General features: G+C 37.4%; 1 protein-coding gene across 4 annotated transcripts in view; it reads left to right on the forward strand.

The window, feature by feature from the left end:
- Positions 1–17915, forward strand: part of LOC110023336 (potassium transporter 7-like) — a 58115-nt gene that overhangs the window by 26995 nt on the left and 13205 nt on the right. For 3 of the 4 annotated variants that reach the window (XM_020722694.1, XM_020722692.1, XM_020722693.1), the window contains exons 6-8: positions 8458–8510; positions 8625–8739; positions 8942–9196. In XM_020722694.1, the coding sequence (XP_020578353.1) occupies positions 8458–8510; positions 8625–8739; positions 8942–9196 (423 nt within the window). Of the gene's footprint in view, positions 1–8457; positions 8740–8941; positions 9197–17915 lie in introns of all 4 variants that reach the window. The other variant, XM_020722691.1, reaches the window with a different exon arrangement.

The following is a 17915-nucleotide window of genomic DNA, read 5'->3' on the forward strand; positions in this document are numbered from 1 at the left end:
CATACGTCAATGCGACAAAATGCGACAAACAAGAGAAAACACAAAACGTGGAGAGCTTACGTGCGGTAACCGTCGTAAGGATAGGTTAAGACTGCACACCCAAACAAGATCGGCCGAAAGCATCTTAAACCGATATCCGCGAAAGAATACCTACGTAAACTACCCAAAATCAGAGAGTCAGGTGTAGGTGTCTGTTCTGGGGCCATGAGTGCTCCTAAGGGGACACATCCCACTTAGTTAATTAAATCTTGGGGGTTGCCCAAGAAAACTCTTGATCTAAAGGGGTTTTGCTTACCAACTAACACAGGGTCGTCAAGGGAGGTTATCTCGTAGGGGGAATGTCCTGATGCTTCAAAGCTCTCGCTAAACTACAGGGCGAGAAGTGAGTCTCTCATGATCCCCATATGGATAACGTACTTATCAGCATACAGAACCTACGAAATAACCATGTCATCCCAACGGGTAGTCCCGATACGTCAAAGCACATCCGAACCGTAAGGGCAGATGATAAATTGTCGTATCCCAAACAGACAACAACTCATCGGTCATCAGGTCATCGGGATGATTCCAACGAAGGCAAAAGAAGAGACAAGGCTCAACGGCGGTGGTCAAAAATGAGGTAAGAGTGGTCCTAAGAGGTAGAGGTAACTGGGTCGGGGTACCATAGACCCGTCATCCCAAGCTACTAGGTCCCTAGGTCCACCTGGTCGTGAAGGTAGTCGACCCAACACAACCTGGGATCCCCGGTCTGCAATCCGTTCAGCAATCCGTGAATTGTGTCGTCCACGGGAACTTCCGTAGCCCTAAGGTCAAAGGAACGAAACTCTATCCTATGACTATCAGCTGAAACTCCAAGATGTGGGACTTAAACCTGCCGAAGTGGCGAGGATGCCTCAGGAAAGAAAAGAAAATGGTGGGTCAGCTGCAAAGCTACAAAGCTGGAAACGCTCCCAACAAAAGGACTTATACCTCGTCTGGGTCGGGGAGCCTTCTAACACCCTAGGCGCACTAGACAACCACTTATAAAAGGTATACTGGGCCAATCAGATTGAAGAAGCACGAGGGCTCCTCCTCGGGACATGCAAATATGAATGCAGTTAGTTATCTAGAATGGTTCTTAAACACTGTGGAAGCCCTATTAATACATGCAGGAAAGTAAATGTTGTAATTTTTTAAATCTTAAATATTTTAATCCTAAATTTTAGTTGTCTTGAATATTTTATTTAGGATTTATTTAGTAGAAAAATTAAGAATTTAAATCCTAATGAGTCTATGTTGCATCGTGAGATCCCATATACACAGAAGAAACAATACAAAACGCTTTGACATGCAAAGACACGCGAGAAGAGAAAAAGAAAGAAAACACCCCAGAAGAATATATAAACAGACCAAATGCCGCTGGACCGGCAAAATAATCCAGTGAAAGAAGTAAAAACGGTCGGACTCCGTATATACATGCCCGGTCATAAGTCTATACAATAATGTAAAATTCGGACTTAAGGTACGAGACACGAGCTGCTGCTCGTGACCCTTGTCACATGGTTCGCCGCGTCATCCGCCTCGAAATCCGTGCCCGTACCTTATTTTTGATACAGACCCTTCTAGGACTTTATCAAATACATTTGGAAAATAAAGACTCGACATGCAGAAAACAAATGTTAGCGGGCACGTCATGCATCGCAAAATAACAAGCCGTGCCTTATAATTGGGGGAGCTAAAGAGCACCTGCAAGCAAATGATTAGAAATCATTACATGCTCCCCCATAATAGTCCTATGTGAGTGTGTATAAGTAAGCACGACACCTGCAGAAAATCGCCCTAACATATTATCACATACAAGAAAGCATGCAAATACATCAAAAAAGCAGGAAGGTGACACATGACTAGCACAAAACAATGCATCACACAACAATAACCAGAGGTGTCGAAAAATACTACCTAGCACCCTAAGCCCTAGCCTAGCACACCATCTAACGAAAAATGCGTCAACCTAATATTTGAGTGCGGGGTGAGTATGTGTATGGTATGACTTTGATGGGGTCGTCTGACCGACCCCACCCTGGCCCCATCCTAAGGATCCAATAGATCTAGAAGGTGTCATGAAAGGAGGTGACACAATTTAGATCCTTTAGATTCTTAGCACAGTCATACTCATGTCAATTCTGATGACTTAACTCGCATTGCTCATCGGGATCAACCCGACAAGCAATGCTCGTTAAGGCTTCGCGACCAACATGGGAGTCGGTCTCCTAACGGGTCTGTATCACTATCCATATGAACATGCAAATGCAAATGAACAATCAAAGTATAAAGGGATGAGTGTACCATGGGGCAGGGACTCGAACAGAGGTGAGCGTACCGTTATGGCAGCGGACCAAAGGGGTATATCGAAGCGGCAGTGACCCAACGAGGTGGGCATGCTATGGTGGCGGCGGCTCGATGAGGGTAGCATGTCGTGGTGGCAATGGCCCCGAGAGGTGTGCCGATAGGGCAGTGACCTGTAAAGGGTAGGCGTGCTATGGCGGCAGAGGCCCGAAGAGAATGTGCAACCTAAGTATATGACCAAAATCATGCAGACATACAAATGCAGAGCAGGATGCAGCGATGCGACCATACATATGCACTACAATATGTAAAAATGTAAACACGTTTGTAAGATAGTATGATGGTGCAAATAGTTGGTCAACCGGATCAAGACATCCGGTCGAGCTAAAGTGTCATACCAACTGGTTCGGGAGAGCCAACTGAAGTGAAGTGAAATGCTCGCCGGGCTGGGGCGGCGACGGCCGGTCGAGGTGAAGTGAAATGTTCGCCGGGCCGGTGCGGCCGGTCGGAGCGAAGTGAAAAGCTCGCCGGGCTGGGGCGGTCGGTCAGAGCGAAGTGAAAGGCTCCCGGGTCGGGGCGGCCGGTCGGAGCGAAGTGGAATGCTCGCCGGGCCGAGGTGGCCGGTCGGAGCGAAGTGGAATGATCGTCGGGCCGGGGCGAAGTGAAAAGCTCGTCGGGTCGGGGTGGCCGATCGGAGCGAAATGAAAAGCTCGTTGGGCCGGGGTGGCCGGTTGGAGCGAAGTGAAAAACTCATCGGGCCGGGGCAGCTTAGTGAAAAGCTCGTTGGGCCAAGGCGGCCGGTCGGAGCGAAGTGAAATGCTCATGAAATGCAAAATGCAACATGCAAACGTCCACATGTAATTGGGAGTCATCCCCATGCTAACGACCTCACCGAGAAAGCTAGGGTCAACATATAGAAACGTGACGATTGCCACCTTTGCTTTGGCGAGGCCGGTGGGGAACTTCTCCCCGGATCTTTAAGAGGGAAGTTCTCCGCCTTGTCGTGAAATGAACTAGCGACAACGCTTTTCTAGATTTCACGACACCTCTGCACTTTACAATATGAGCTAACGACTCGCATTTTCTCATTTCGTAAAAGCCTATTTTTCGATCTTTCTAACAAGACCGAAGCAAACAAAGCAAATGGGAGCAAAAGAGGCTCCAACCCTTAGGATTTTTGTGCTAAGATTAACAATCAAACAGGATTCACTCGGCTATCGTAGGGGACTTGGTTGCATAAGGGGACTTGGTTGCTAGGGGACTTGGTTGCATAAGGAGAATCCTATCCTAAAGGCCGCCTCTAGGAAAACAAGCATTCCATCGCACAGCTGCGTCGCACACGCACCCCGTGTGGGCGATCGAACTCGCACGACTAACGCCACTACAACCTAAGGCTAGCTAGAAAGTAAAGTGCGAAAGAGGAGTTATATCGTCGCGAAGTTTGCACGAAGCCCAATGAAGTCCGGGAACTCTTTTGCACGCGGTCCAAAATTCCTGCACCGCTCCGAACGACGATGAGATCCACTGCCCAGCTGCGTCGGGATGCTCCGGCGAGGTGTTTGGTCGCCGGAAAAGCGAGGCGACGAGGTGGCGATGGTGGAACGCCGGTGGCACGCAACCGGAACGAGAAAAGCAATGAGGAACGCACGAAATCTGAAGTTATGGGCAGGAGTGGGACTGGTTTGTCACAAAATTGACTCCGGCGAGAGTAAGCCGGCGAGGAGGAGGAACCAAAAAGGGGACCGGCCGGAACAAAATAAATTTCAAACAATGAACGACGGTCAGCTACAAACGGAAAAACTCGGCGGCGGAGGAGAACCCCGGTGAGGGGAGTTGCTCCGACGGCTGAGAAACACGACTGAGAAACACGCCGGCGAGGTGGCCGACGGGAGGGAAGAACTTCGGCGCGCGGCTGCCGCAGAAGACGGCTGCCGAAGAAGAGCTCCGGCGCATCTGGCTGGCGAGATCTACCGCGGGGAAGGCTTTCCAGCGGAGCTGGAGTAAGGCAAGCGAGTGGCGGCGAGCTCGGGAGCAAGGCAAGCGAGTGGCGGCGGGTTCCGTGCATAGGGTTCACGAGAGGGAGAACTGCTTCCCTTTTCAACTTTTATAACGTTAATAATTATGTATTAATAATAATATAAAATTAATATATAATAATATAACGTTAATAACGTTAATAACATATATGATAGTTAACAGTATAACGTTATATATAAAGTTAATAATATAACGTAAATAATAATATATAAATTATATATTATATTATATTATATTATTATAATTATTGTTCACGTATCAAATGCTGACCGACCTTCGCCTAAGTGAAAGCCAAAGCCTAGCAAAATGACCCCGGCAACGTGCCCCTCAACACGCACCACAAGGTCTCAGGTGGGTGTTTAATTACTGGATGGCTATGGATAGGCCGTAAGCTATCTGGGATTATGCAGATGAGCACCCTACATTCGTGACATCAAAAATTGATGTCAACGGTGTCAAAACTTAAAATAATAAACAAAATTGGTGGTTTTAGTCTATCACTCTAAAGTTCTCTAACTCTACACCTTTCAAAGATTATTTCTTTATTTATTTACACTCAATCATATGAACTGCATTCTCATTCATACAATATCATATGATTATTTTCAATTGTTAACTGAGACAATACCATCCCGGTTCCTACATGTTCTCACAACAAATTGTAACATTTAGATGAGCCAGATCAAGAATTAAATGAAGTGCATCAAATTAAGTCAATTAAAATAAAGAACCACCGTTTATTGGTGTAGCTAGAAGTGTGAGAGGGTCCCCATAAATCACTATGAATAAGTCAGTTAAAAGTACTTGAATAAGAGTTTTGAATTGGGTTGAAATGAATGTGTGAAAATTTTTTAAATTAACAACAATTTAAGGTTTATCTTTTAAAATATAGACTCACGCCAACCAAATAAGTTCATCAATTAAAATAAAGAACCACCGTTTATCGGTGTATCTAGAAGTGTGAGAGGGTCCCTATAAATCACTGTGAATAAGAGAGAAAAGAGCGGAATGTATGTAATTGTGGGGTGGATAAGAAACATGATGATGTTTAGCTAATTACCAAGTTTCACATTTAAATTAAAAGAATTTTTATTAACATTAACGTATATAATTATTTTAGATACTAGAAACTAGGATGACTCAAATTACAGTGTAACAACATAATAGGGCATTCAGTGGACTGGGATGAATTGCAACTACAGGGTTGATAAGAGGCTACACTTCAACAGAGGGACTTGTAACATAGATTCCACGGTTAGGATGTTGTTGAAATAACAAATACTTTACGGGGAATGGAACTTTGGGACCCGCTAGCAATTCTAATAGTGTTTTTTTTTAGCATAGATAATTTGTCAAAAAAGCTTGAGAGCTTCCAGTCATGTGCTCCGTGACACCTAAATCAATCATTCATGGACTAAAAAAGACACAATAAATGAGTGCAATAGGATTGATAGTTTGACGAACATGGGAAGTCGACAGGCCAAAAGAGAGCAAACTGGATCCAAGCAGCTTGATTAAGTACTTCATTTGACTTTTAAGCAAAATTTGAGAATTCCAGACTGCTCTAGGTAGAGATCGGTTGTACCGTGTTGGATTTTGGATGTCGTAGCGAGACCCTTGACAACAGAAGATTTGGCTGAAGGTTTAGATGCATGTTTCCCGTGGATCTTCTAACAATTATTACTAGTGTTGTTGGGTTTATGACAGAAATCACATGTGGGATGATCAGCCCGAGGTTGAGTGCTATTAGAAGCAAAGCAGATGTTTCGACAAACGGAGCGGAAGTACCAAATATGACAAGTTTTTGGCTCTTTTCATGAAGAGTCTCAATGAAATCAGCTCGAGTAGAAGAAAGAGGATCCCGACCAAGGAGACGACCCCTGACTTCGTCAAGATCCTTGTTGAGGGCTGTCAGAAATTGGAACATTCGGTCATTTTGTTTAATTTTCTAGAAAAGAGAGATTTGCTGGAGATTCTTATGTGTAGTCATAATATAGGTCGCATTCTATCCACAATGCAACTAGATCATCATAGTACCGGATTTACTGTCCTAGATCCTTGTCTTGCCTCACAAATTTTTTTAGGCACCTCATAGAGTTGGTTGAAGTTCCCTACATCCGAGTTGGTATCACAGATTGCCGTCCACAGGGCACTTGCGGAAGGAAGAAACATATTTGATCGACTAATCGAAGTTTTGAAGTTGATCAACCATAACATGACCGTAGAATTCTCTACTTCCCAAGTTCCATACTCCAAGTTAGTTTTTAGAGGTTCACGAATTATACCGGTGAGATGACCGAATTTCCCATGCAATTTGATGAATAAAGATACAGATTGTGACCATTGGGAAAGTTACCGTTTTTTAGTTTATTAGTTGTGATCAAGAAGTTCATATTGTTTTCCTATTTTTTGGTCTGCAAAAGAACGGAGGTTAGAATTGATCTTCCGGTGGAATTAAAAACACATTCTGATGATAGCTCAGTGTTGGAGGAGTCCGACATGGTTCTGATTGAGCCAAATGAGTTGTTAGATTGTTGAGACATTGTAAGGTTTCGACTGCTAGAGGGAAGGTATAGGTTTCTGTTGGAAGAGATCTTTTGGCCGATTGGAAGAAGGTTCCTGCGATCAAATCTTAAGTTGAACCCGTTGTTCTTGCTATAAATCTAGAGATGAGAACCTGACAATGGCCGGTTGGGAGAAGGCTCCTACAATCAAATTTGAAGCTAGACCCCTGGTTCTTGCGATAAATTTGGAGACGGGAATCTGGCTGATCAAATTTGAAGCTGGAGTCAAGAACCTGGCCGCCTGGAGACGGGATCTTGGAAGCAGGATTAGGGGAGAGTAGAGATCCAGCCGGCTACAGGAAGAGCGAAGGTTTCAGTTGCACTAACATGGACCCAGACCTAGCTTGCTGCTAGGTTAGGGCTATGACTCTGATACCATGTTAGAATAGAATCCAAGGAAATCTTATTGATGCAAGGAGGGCTTTAAATACCTGTTACAAGATCTACTAGTAAGGAAAGAAATAAAAACAGAATAAAGGGAGAAAGGAAAGTAAATAAAACAAATCAAGGAAATTAATACAGAAATCTGCATATTAATATTATAATTTTTTAATATTATCAATACGGTATTTTGCCAAATTATTGTTTTTTTTCCAATAATCTAGAAGATTTCATTGGCTAAAATTTGAACTAATAGTTTGTATTCGAAATTTACCAAACCTTTATTGTTTGCAACTTCAATGCCATGCTGAAACCATAGCATGATTATTTTGTTGGCATTGTGACAAAGTGAACTTCAAAATGACAGACATAATAATGACGGACATAATTAATTTAAACAATATTAATTAATTAATTAATTTAATTTTAATAATATTTATTAAATAATTAATTCGAACTAATAGTTTGTATTCGAAATTTACCAAACCTTTATTGGTTGCAACTTCAATGCCATGCTGAAACCATAGCATGATTATTTTGTCGGCATTGTGACAAATTGAACTTCAAAGAATTGAACTTCAAAATGAAGGACATAATACATGATTATTTTGTTGGCATTGTGACAAATTGAACTTCAAAATGACAGACATGATAATGACGGACATAATTAATTTAAATAATATTTATTTATTAATTAATTTAATTTTAATAATATTTATTAAAAATTTAATTTGAACTAGTACTTTATATTCGAAATTTACCAAACCTTTATTGGTTGCAACTTCAATGCCATGCTGAAACCATAGCATGATTATTTTGTCGGCATTGTGACAAATTGAACTTCAAAATGATGGACATAATAATGCTGTATTAGTTTAATATGAAGCAATAAAACTTTTTTTTTATCATTTTCAACTTCTTCTAAAAGAGAATTTAGCTAATGCGATTCAATCATTTAATATAGTTTCACCATTGTTGTTTATACTTCAAATTTCTATTATTTCTTGTGTCCCATGCGCTGAAGCCATTTTTGCAGGCCTCTGTTATTTTTTCATTTAATTTACAGCATCTTCCCTGCTGATCAAATCTTTTCTTGTAGTTTCACTATTGTTGTGTATTCTTATGATTCCTATTATTGCTTGTTTCCCAGGTTCTGAAGCCATGTTTGCAGACCTCTGTTATTTCACAGTTAGATCGGTTCAGGTATATTATTATGAATCATTTATTAAGGCCTTTCTTCTCTGTAACTATTGTCATCTTAAAACTAGAAATTCTGGATTGCCTTCAAGTTTTTATTATTTTTATGTAAATTTGCAGCGGACCTTCTTTTTTCTGGTTCTGCCCTGCCTTCTGCTGGGTTACCTTGGCCAAGCTGCAGTTCTCTTGGAAAATCCCACTCAGAATGTGCACGTTTTCTTTTCATCAATTCCAAGTAATCTAGAAAGCTCCATGTATCCATGATTTGTTTTTGTTTTTGTGCGGACTACGATTAGATAGGTTTTTAAACATAATTTATCCCTTTCCTTTTTGGGATGTCGTACCAATGGAGTATAGCTTAGTTAGAAATTCTATCCTGAAATTGATTTATATTACTTTTTTGGGACGAGTAAAAAGTTCTTAATTGCTTCCTTCAGGAGGAGTTTTTTGGCCAGTTTTCATTGTGGCCATCCTAGCTGCATTGATTGCAAGCAGGACGATGACGACCGCAACCTTTTCATGCATAAAGCAAGCCATGGCTCTAGGTTGTTTTCCTCGCCTCAAAATAATACACACATCCCGGAAGTTTATGGGCCAGATTTATATTCCTGTCATAAACTGGTTTTTGCTAGTCTTTTCTCTGGGACTAGTTGCCAACTTTGGAAGTATCAATGAGATTGGCAATGCATATGGTATGAGCTTACATTATTCAATGCTTTGCTTTTTTGTGATTTTGTTCTTAAAGGTACATGCTTTGGGATATATATACATACATATATATATATATATACATACACACATATATATACACACACACACACACACACACACACACACACACAAAAAAAGGTTAATATATTAACTAGAAAGGAAGATACATATACAATGTATTGAAGGGCCCAAACATGGAACCCTGCCCACACCAAAACTAGAAGGTGTTCCAAAACTAGAAAATACTGAAAAGTACATTAGAGACGTAAAGAAAAATCCTAAAAATACTGAAATACATAATATCAGGTGGCTAGAGAGCAACCCAATTTGGTTTTGTCTCTGCCTCTAGTTCTTGGAAAGAAGCAAGCTAATAAGTTGGTAAGATGATTGTCATTGCCAGTAGTCATCCAATATGTTCCCGAGCTGGAGTCGGCCTCCATTCTTCTTCTTCCTCCTAGAAAAGACCTGTCATTCCTCTTCCAAAGATTGACTCATCTGATCTTAGTCTAATGTGTGTTGGAGATGTGCAGATTGTTGAACATTAGAAGCATCTACATGTTGTATCGGCTAATATGTTATTGGATCTCTCATGTGTCTTGACATGTAAGTGAGTTTTCTTCAATAACAGTAGGTGGTATAAACACAACTAGATCTTTAGCTGTAGTATATTGCTCTTTCTCAGGAACTGCGGTGTTGGGAAGAAGATCGGATTGCATCTTCTCAATAGGGATAGTACGTGGTTGTTTTTTAGTGATATTCGACCTTAGATGAGGATACAAACGATAACAAATAGTAGAGCTATGACCAAACATACTACAATGAAAGCAATAAGGAGGATGTGGTTTCATTTCAACCTTTTGTCAATGTCCGTTGTGAATAGTGTCAATCCATATCTCATTCGGAGCTGGTCGAGTGATATCTCTCTCAACTAACACACAAGTCACAGAGGGTCTAGTGACAGGAAGCGTAGGACTATCCACCTTGAGAGACTTCCCGTAAGAAGTTGCTAAAGAGTAGAAGATTTCCATGTTGAACAGATGTAATTTTAACCCCGAAAATTTTATCCAAACAGGAATAATAGGGGACTCCACTTTTGGATCAAAACCAACAGTCTACTTCAGAATTTTCATAAAACGATTGTCAATCTTGATAGTTTTTCGAGAGAAAATGCGAGTGTAATCAGCATCATGAGATAGTTGAATAAGTACATGTCTACCATCAAGTAGACCAATGTTTCAACTGCCCAATAGTTTCATAGCATCAAACTCGTTCCTAATAATCTCCAGTTTTGGGTGACCATAAAAGAATTTCCCCACTAGAGTAAAATGCTAAGAGGATGCGAGAGTACCGGTTTCAACCTCCGTGAGAATAAGTGCAGACTTCCCTTTTTTTTCTAAGTTTTTTAATAAAAGTGTGATCACCTCCACCTTTAAGAGTCTCGTGAAAATATTCTGGAACATTGCAAGACTTACCAATAGCAAAACCAGGCGCTGAACCTGGAGGGGCACTAGCAGGAAACGGTAAGTCGCCGGCAAAGGCATTTGCATAAGAATGGAGCATCGAGGCCATCTCCCTCACAAGATGGTCACGTCAGGAGATAAATAGTCTGGCGGGCCGCAAAGAGGTGAACATGATGCAAACCATCTGCCAGGCCTTCTGTGAGACGACGTGCGAACAACGTCTGTCGGGCAGGACAAGCGAGGCGCGCCGTCGTTTAGGAGACGACGTGCAATTCATCGTCTTCGGGCGCCTGCAAGATGAGGCAAATGCGAGCAGAAAATCACGTCGTCGGTTAGGAGACGACGTGCGAAATGGAAGACGTCGTCGTCGTCTTCAGTAAGGCGAACAAAAAACTACGTCGTCGGGTTGGAGAGACAACGTGCGAAACGGAGGAAATAAGTAAATCCAATAGTTTCTGCTCCGGAAATCACCATCGGGCGAAACCCTAGCAGAGCCCCCTGCCGACGCCATATATATATATAGATATGGCGTCATTTTATTTGATATAGCCATAAATTTCATTGTTAAATTTGCAAAATGGGGTGCCATTTTATTTGATTGAATTGATCATTAGTGTAGAAAAGCGCAGGAGAAGAATATTAAATTTTCTTTTTCCAATAGAGAGAAGAGATACAGTATTTATAGCATAAGTTTCAGTCTTAAATCAGCGAAAAAGACAATAAAGAAATAAATGCAAACCATAATAGGCCTAAAGTAGAAGGGAAAACATGAATGAAATGAATACAATCATTTACAACACATGCTGGGTTGAATGCAACAAAGAAATTATATTTGAATCAAGGGGCAGGCCAGCGGACAGCAGGAGGTGAGTAAGAAAGCTCTCAGTGAGGCACTAGCTGGCGGACAGCCCATGACTGGGCTGCCGTTGGCAGGCTTCAAGCTGGTAGTGTCACAGTTGGAGGCCCGTAGTTGGCTGGCTGCATGCTTATGGGTTTCTTGAAGTAATTTGAAGGATTACATTTTGCAGGACAATAATTGGAGAGACTTCTGGAATCAATGGTGTAGTGGTTGTAGTTTTTAGATGCGCTTCATGATTTGGAGTGATTTTTGTAGTTACAGGATTTCATTTCCCCTTTATGGCTAAGAATATATGCTAATGATTTGATGCTTGGAAATAAGATTGTCATATTGTAATTGACTCAGAGCTTTATAAGAGCTATCAATAGTTTTTTGTTTTATTGGAATGTAACTATTTTGGAATTTATTATTTAATTTTGTATAATTTATTATTTAATTTTCTTGTTTGTAAATAGTTTATTATTCTGAGTGTTCTGTGCCATCAAATAAGGGTGTCAATTCGGATCAGTGGTTTTGGTTTGGGACCGACCCGAAAATGACACAACTTGAATCAAGTCAACTTGAACCCGACTCGAATAATAAATGGGTTGAATTCTCTGACCCGAATCCGACTCAAAAAATATTTGGGTCAACTTGAATCCAGTTTTTTTGAGTTTGGTTTGAGTCGTGTTGGCGTATCGGGTTAATTTTTGACAAGTAGAGATATTGATTTGGGTCGGCGGATTGGGTTTGGGTTGGACCCGAAAATGACCCGACACATCTTGTCAACCCAAACCCAACCGGAATAATAAACGGGTCGAATTCTATGAATCAGAACCGACTTGAAAAATATTTGGGTCAACCCAAACTCAGATTTTTTAAGTCAAGTTCGAGCCATGTTAACGTGTCGGGTCAATTTTTGACACCCCTGCCATCAAAGTGGATTGGATTCTTCTTAATGTTGATAGTAGATTATCACATCTCATTTTTATCAGTCTTGGAGTGGAAACTTTTAAATATTTAAGAAGACATTAAAACCACATACCTTCATAAATTTAGTGAGCCATAGCCTTTAGTTTTTCCCCAGCATTGCTCCGCATAGAAATGAACTTTTTTTGCTTTTTCATGTGATATACACCCTTTCAATTCAACATTAGTGAAGGCTTCTATATTTTTCTCTTTCTCAAGGAATAACCCTTATTAAAGCGCCTTTTAAGATGCATTAATATCTTATACACAATATAAAGGTGCTTCTTTGTCTTTTATGAATATCTACACTTTTTAATTGATGAAACCAATAAGCTTATCGATGTAGTGTTCATTAGAGAGGAACCTATTCTACTTGGTTGGCAAACATCTTACTGGTTCATCAGAAAAATAGATAGATACAATCTTGCATTGATTTCCTGGATTTGAATAAGGCTTGTCAAAAAGATAATTTTCCTTTGCATATTCCCGAGCTTATGATAGACGCACTTTCTTCAAAAGCTATCTTCTCATTTATGAATAGTTTGCTTGGGTAGCTATAAGCTTATGCCCTTTTGCCTTAAAAATATCGGGGCTACTTATCAACATACGATGACCTATATCTTCGACGAGTTATTACATAAACAAGTCGAGTGTTATATAGAAGACGTCATTAAATGCCGACTAGAGGAAGAGCACATAATTGTCCTATGAGTTGTCTTTAGATGCCTTGGAGAGTGTGGCTTAAAAAGAACTCTGTTGAAGTGAGCATTCCTCATTTCGTTTGGAAAGTTCCTCGGCTTTGTCGTCCATAATAGGGGAATTTAGATAGACCTTACCAAAATTAAGGCCATCATTGCGATGAAACCTCCTAAGAGCTTAACGTAGTTGCATTATCGTGGTAAATTTGTCTAATCATATTATTGGTAATTGTTTTAAGTTATATAAAAACTTGTTGAGTCTTCAAACTTGGTTTGTATTGTTAGTATTTTCGAGTCCAGGTGGGTTATTATATAAACTTTATTTTTTAAGTTTATATTTAGAAAGGCTGATACCAGAGTTAACCCAAAACATGAATCAGACGCGACAAATTTTATTGCTGAATTTTAAAACGTGTACAATGACAAATTTTCACAAACAATAACACATAAACAATAAATGAAATAATACATAATCAACAAACAAAATAACATATAAGCAACAAATGAAATAACAATTGCGGAATTAGACCAAGCAGGAGAGAAAAAGAGTCCTATAAGGTGGCGGGTCTGGCGTGACAGTGAGGGTTGGTGGTTGGAGACCCGTTGAAAGGAGCTAGAAGGGCTTGACCGCAGCTTGGGGGCGTTGGTGGAGGTGAACGAGTGGTTGGGACACCCTGGAAGGTAGAATGACCTGCTGGAGAAGGCCGAAGGTGTTGCCGAACAGTTGGGAGGTGTTGTTAGGAGGTGTGGTGGTCACTGTGTAAAGGGCTGGCGGTCTGCTGGTGGAGGGGGAGAGGATTAGTAGGGGCTGATGAGGAGCGGATTGGTGGCTGTTGTGTTGATCTGGCGAGATCAACACCTGGTGGGAGGGGACCGCAGACGAAGCAGTGAATGAACGGTGCTAGAAGCTTGCCGACAGCAAGGTGGGGGTGGCAACAAGAGAAAAGAGTACTTCAACCCTAGGCATCTTAGCACTTGAGCATAGGCGTTTTGATAGTCAATTCCATAGATTGATTAAATCTTTTTTCCATCAATCCTTTTTCTTTCTTGTCAATTCTTCCATCTGGTTCATGTTTCACATTTTAGATCCATTTGTATCCAACAGAAGATTTGAAACTTTCCATGTATAATTTTTTTCGAGAACCTGAATTAATTCATGTACCACATTTTTTCATTTAGGTATTTGTATGGCTTCTTGAATATTGTTTGAGCTTTCATGCAAAAAGATGCATATTTTTTACTACTTGGAGAATAACATTTATACCATTATTGACGAGAAGAATAGTCAATAAAAATGCATTTTATGAGGTTTTGATTAAGTTTGTTTCTTTAATGAGGAGGTTTATGCATGAAAACAGAGTAACCAAGCACATTTGGTGGAATGATGGATATGAGTCCATTGTGGGATATAGATTTGGATGGGGTTGATATGTTTCTTTGAATTTCAGAATTCTTAATAAATGAGGCATGCATCAATAAGAAAAATCTCATTCAATAAAATTTTTGGACATTAATAGTGCTTATAAGTGATTGAGCAATTTCTAAAAGGCACTTATTTTTGCTACCCTTTTTTGTTCAGAGTGTCGAGTATGAGAACTTTGAAGAACAATTCCTTTTTAAAGGATATAATCTCAATGAATGGAGTTGAAAATATTATTTCCCATTATCATTTTTTATTTAGATTTGGAATTTGGTTTGTTCAAAGGAATAAAAATTTTTAAGAAAGAATTAGTTTTAGATTTGGTTTTTATTAGAAAGATCTAAGTGATTTTATTGTAATCATAAATGAGGATATAAATTTTCTACTACCTGAGATATTATTTACCCAAGATGATCCTTAAAAACCTTTCATGATTTTGTCCAGAGGCTTGAATTATTAAAACAAGAATATGCAGTTGGAAAGAAAATTTCTTTACAAAGCATTAAAAAAAAAATCAAATATAAAACCCTTCCAACCTTTAAAGAGCAACTAAACCATAAAGTGTTATTCATTATTTTTTTAATAAATAAACTATTTTTTTCCCATAATGCTCATTTTCAAAATACATTTGATTCGAAAGTTTTCTATAAAATATCTCTTTAGCTTATATGCTTTGGCTATAAATAAAACTTTTCACCCATTGAAAATAAGGAGGCTTTGGTGAAAAGATGAATATATCAATTATTATGAGAGTTAAACAACTTGGTGGCAAATTATATTTTAAAATTATAATAATTTAAACATTAGAAGGCAATATATATGCAAATGTATGTACTAAATTTATTAACATTTCTTATTTATGAAAGGTAAATAAATTGCATTTGTAATCTTCTTGTTAGTATATTAAAGAAACCATCATTCACTTTATTTATTATTTTAATACTTCATTTCATTGTATAATACATCCGTCATAGGAGTACCATCTAAATTATATTTTAAGCCACATTCATCTTGATGTTATTTTCCTGGCTAAACTCATAAGATTAGGTAATTTTTTTTATGTATGAGCACAAGTGTCCCGCCTAGCTAGTACTATGAGGAGATGAGCTCCATCTTTCAACATATACTTGCAATCACCTTTAGCTATCATATTCTTTGAAATGATCATATCATATATGCATTACTTCTTATAGATATGAGTTATATCTTTCAATATGAAGAGGTTTATAAAAAGGAATATTCATTTAGTCATTTAGATTACTTGGGAAAATCATATTATTAAATTTATATAAAAGTACATAGCAATTCATGCATCATATTTGAATATAAATGAATTAATTATTATAAAACAAAAATTTAATTACCCCCTTTACTTAGAGTCTCAGACCATCTTGCCACTTATTCTTTGAGTGTTGCTATCCTTATTGTGGCACATATATTAATAATTTTTTTATTTAAACACATTGTTTTACCATCTCTCATCTAAATTACATAACATCATATTTACTTATAAAAAATAAAACTTATAAAGAATAAAACAATTTCATTTTTCTATATAATTATATATATGTATGTGTGTGCGTATATATATATATATTCAATATTAAAAATGATTATAATATATATATATATATATATATAAATATATATACATATTATAAATATGTTATAAATATGTATGTATGTATATAGATACATATGTATGTATATATCTATATCTATAGATACACATATGTATGTATGTATATACATACATACATGCATACATACATACATATATGAAACTTTTTTATTTATTATTATCGTTTTTAATATTGAATTTTAATCTTGAAATCCCACCTTTATTATTTAACATATTGTGATATTTAAATTTTAACTTTCTTAATTCAATTAATTCAAACATATAATATAATTTTTAAAATGTTAGTCATTTTATCTTTAATACTCAAGTAAAATATAATTACTTCTTAGTATTTAATTATAAAATGTTTAAATTATACGTACCTTAAATTTGTTACTTACATATCATTATAATTAATTTTTTTATCTTTTCAATTTCATTCAAACTTATTGAATTATAACTTTAATATTCTAAAATTCTTTTCATAACACAAATGTGCAAACTCTTAATAAAAATAATTTCAAAATTTTTTTATTTATTTTAATTGCCAAGTTCATTATAAATTCTCCATCAAATTTTAAATTATTATATTTATCAAATATTAGAATTAAAAAAATATTACATCTTATAATCATGTTTTCATACATATTATCTATTTACACATGTTGTTGGAGTTATATTAAACTTTTACCTGAACATTTATTAAATTTTTTATTGATTTTTAATTATCATGTTAGTTATAATTTGTCTATTAAATTTTAAATTGTTATACTTATCAAATATTAGAATTAAAAAAATATTACGTTATAATCATTTTTTCGTACATTTAATCTATTGTCACATGTTGGTGGGAATTATATTAAAATTTTTCTTGAACATTTGTTAAATTTTCTTAATATAAACATGTTGAAATATTCAGATTTCATCAATAAAATTTAAGGTTATATGTATGCCTCAATATTCTTTTCCTCCTTTCCTTTTGTAAATACCTCAACCTATCTTTGTTCATTTATTTTGCTCTTCTCCTTTCCATGCAAAAACCCTGCCTAAAATTGAATTTATGTTTAGGCTATATCTAGGGTTACAAATTTCAAAAACATTTGTTTAAAATTTACCTTTTGGCTTGAGGAAGGGAAACGAAGAAAAAAAATGTGTAGCTTTTAGTGTAAAAAATTGACACCTTCTTGTGCACACTTAGGTTTCATGCAATTGAAGTCACTGTTGGATACGTATGTCATGCTTGTGCTCTACTTAGTTTGCATGAAACCTTAACTCCACTCGCTTCCTTGCTTGCTCCATCATTTTTTCTTGCACTCACTCTTTTTGAAACTCAATAATTTGATGCCAACTAAATCATTTATTTGACATCTGCTAAACATTGTTTTTTTTTTATGAGAAACTTATACATTAATTTATGAAAGTGATATATGAATTTTTTATTTAAATTATTTCTAGGAATTTTTAAGATATATTTAAAGAAATTATGGATAATTGTTTGATATTTTATTATCACTTAACTGATCAATTTTTCTATCTATTTTGAATTAATTAATCATGTAAAAAATATGTTAAGGTTATTACAATCCCTCCTTATAAAGTTTCATCTTCAAAATGAATAGTGTTTCGTTTAAATTCATATCTTAATTGAAGAATTATGGGCATTTTTTTATATTTTATATTAATTTTTCCATGGG

Source organism: Phalaenopsis equestris, unplaced genomic scaffold, assembly GCF_001263595.1.
Source record: "Phalaenopsis equestris unplaced genomic scaffold, ASM126359v1 Scaffold000224, whole genome shotgun sequence".
Lineage (NCBI taxonomy): Eukaryota > Viridiplantae > Streptophyta > Magnoliopsida > Asparagales > Orchidaceae > Phalaenopsis > Phalaenopsis equestris.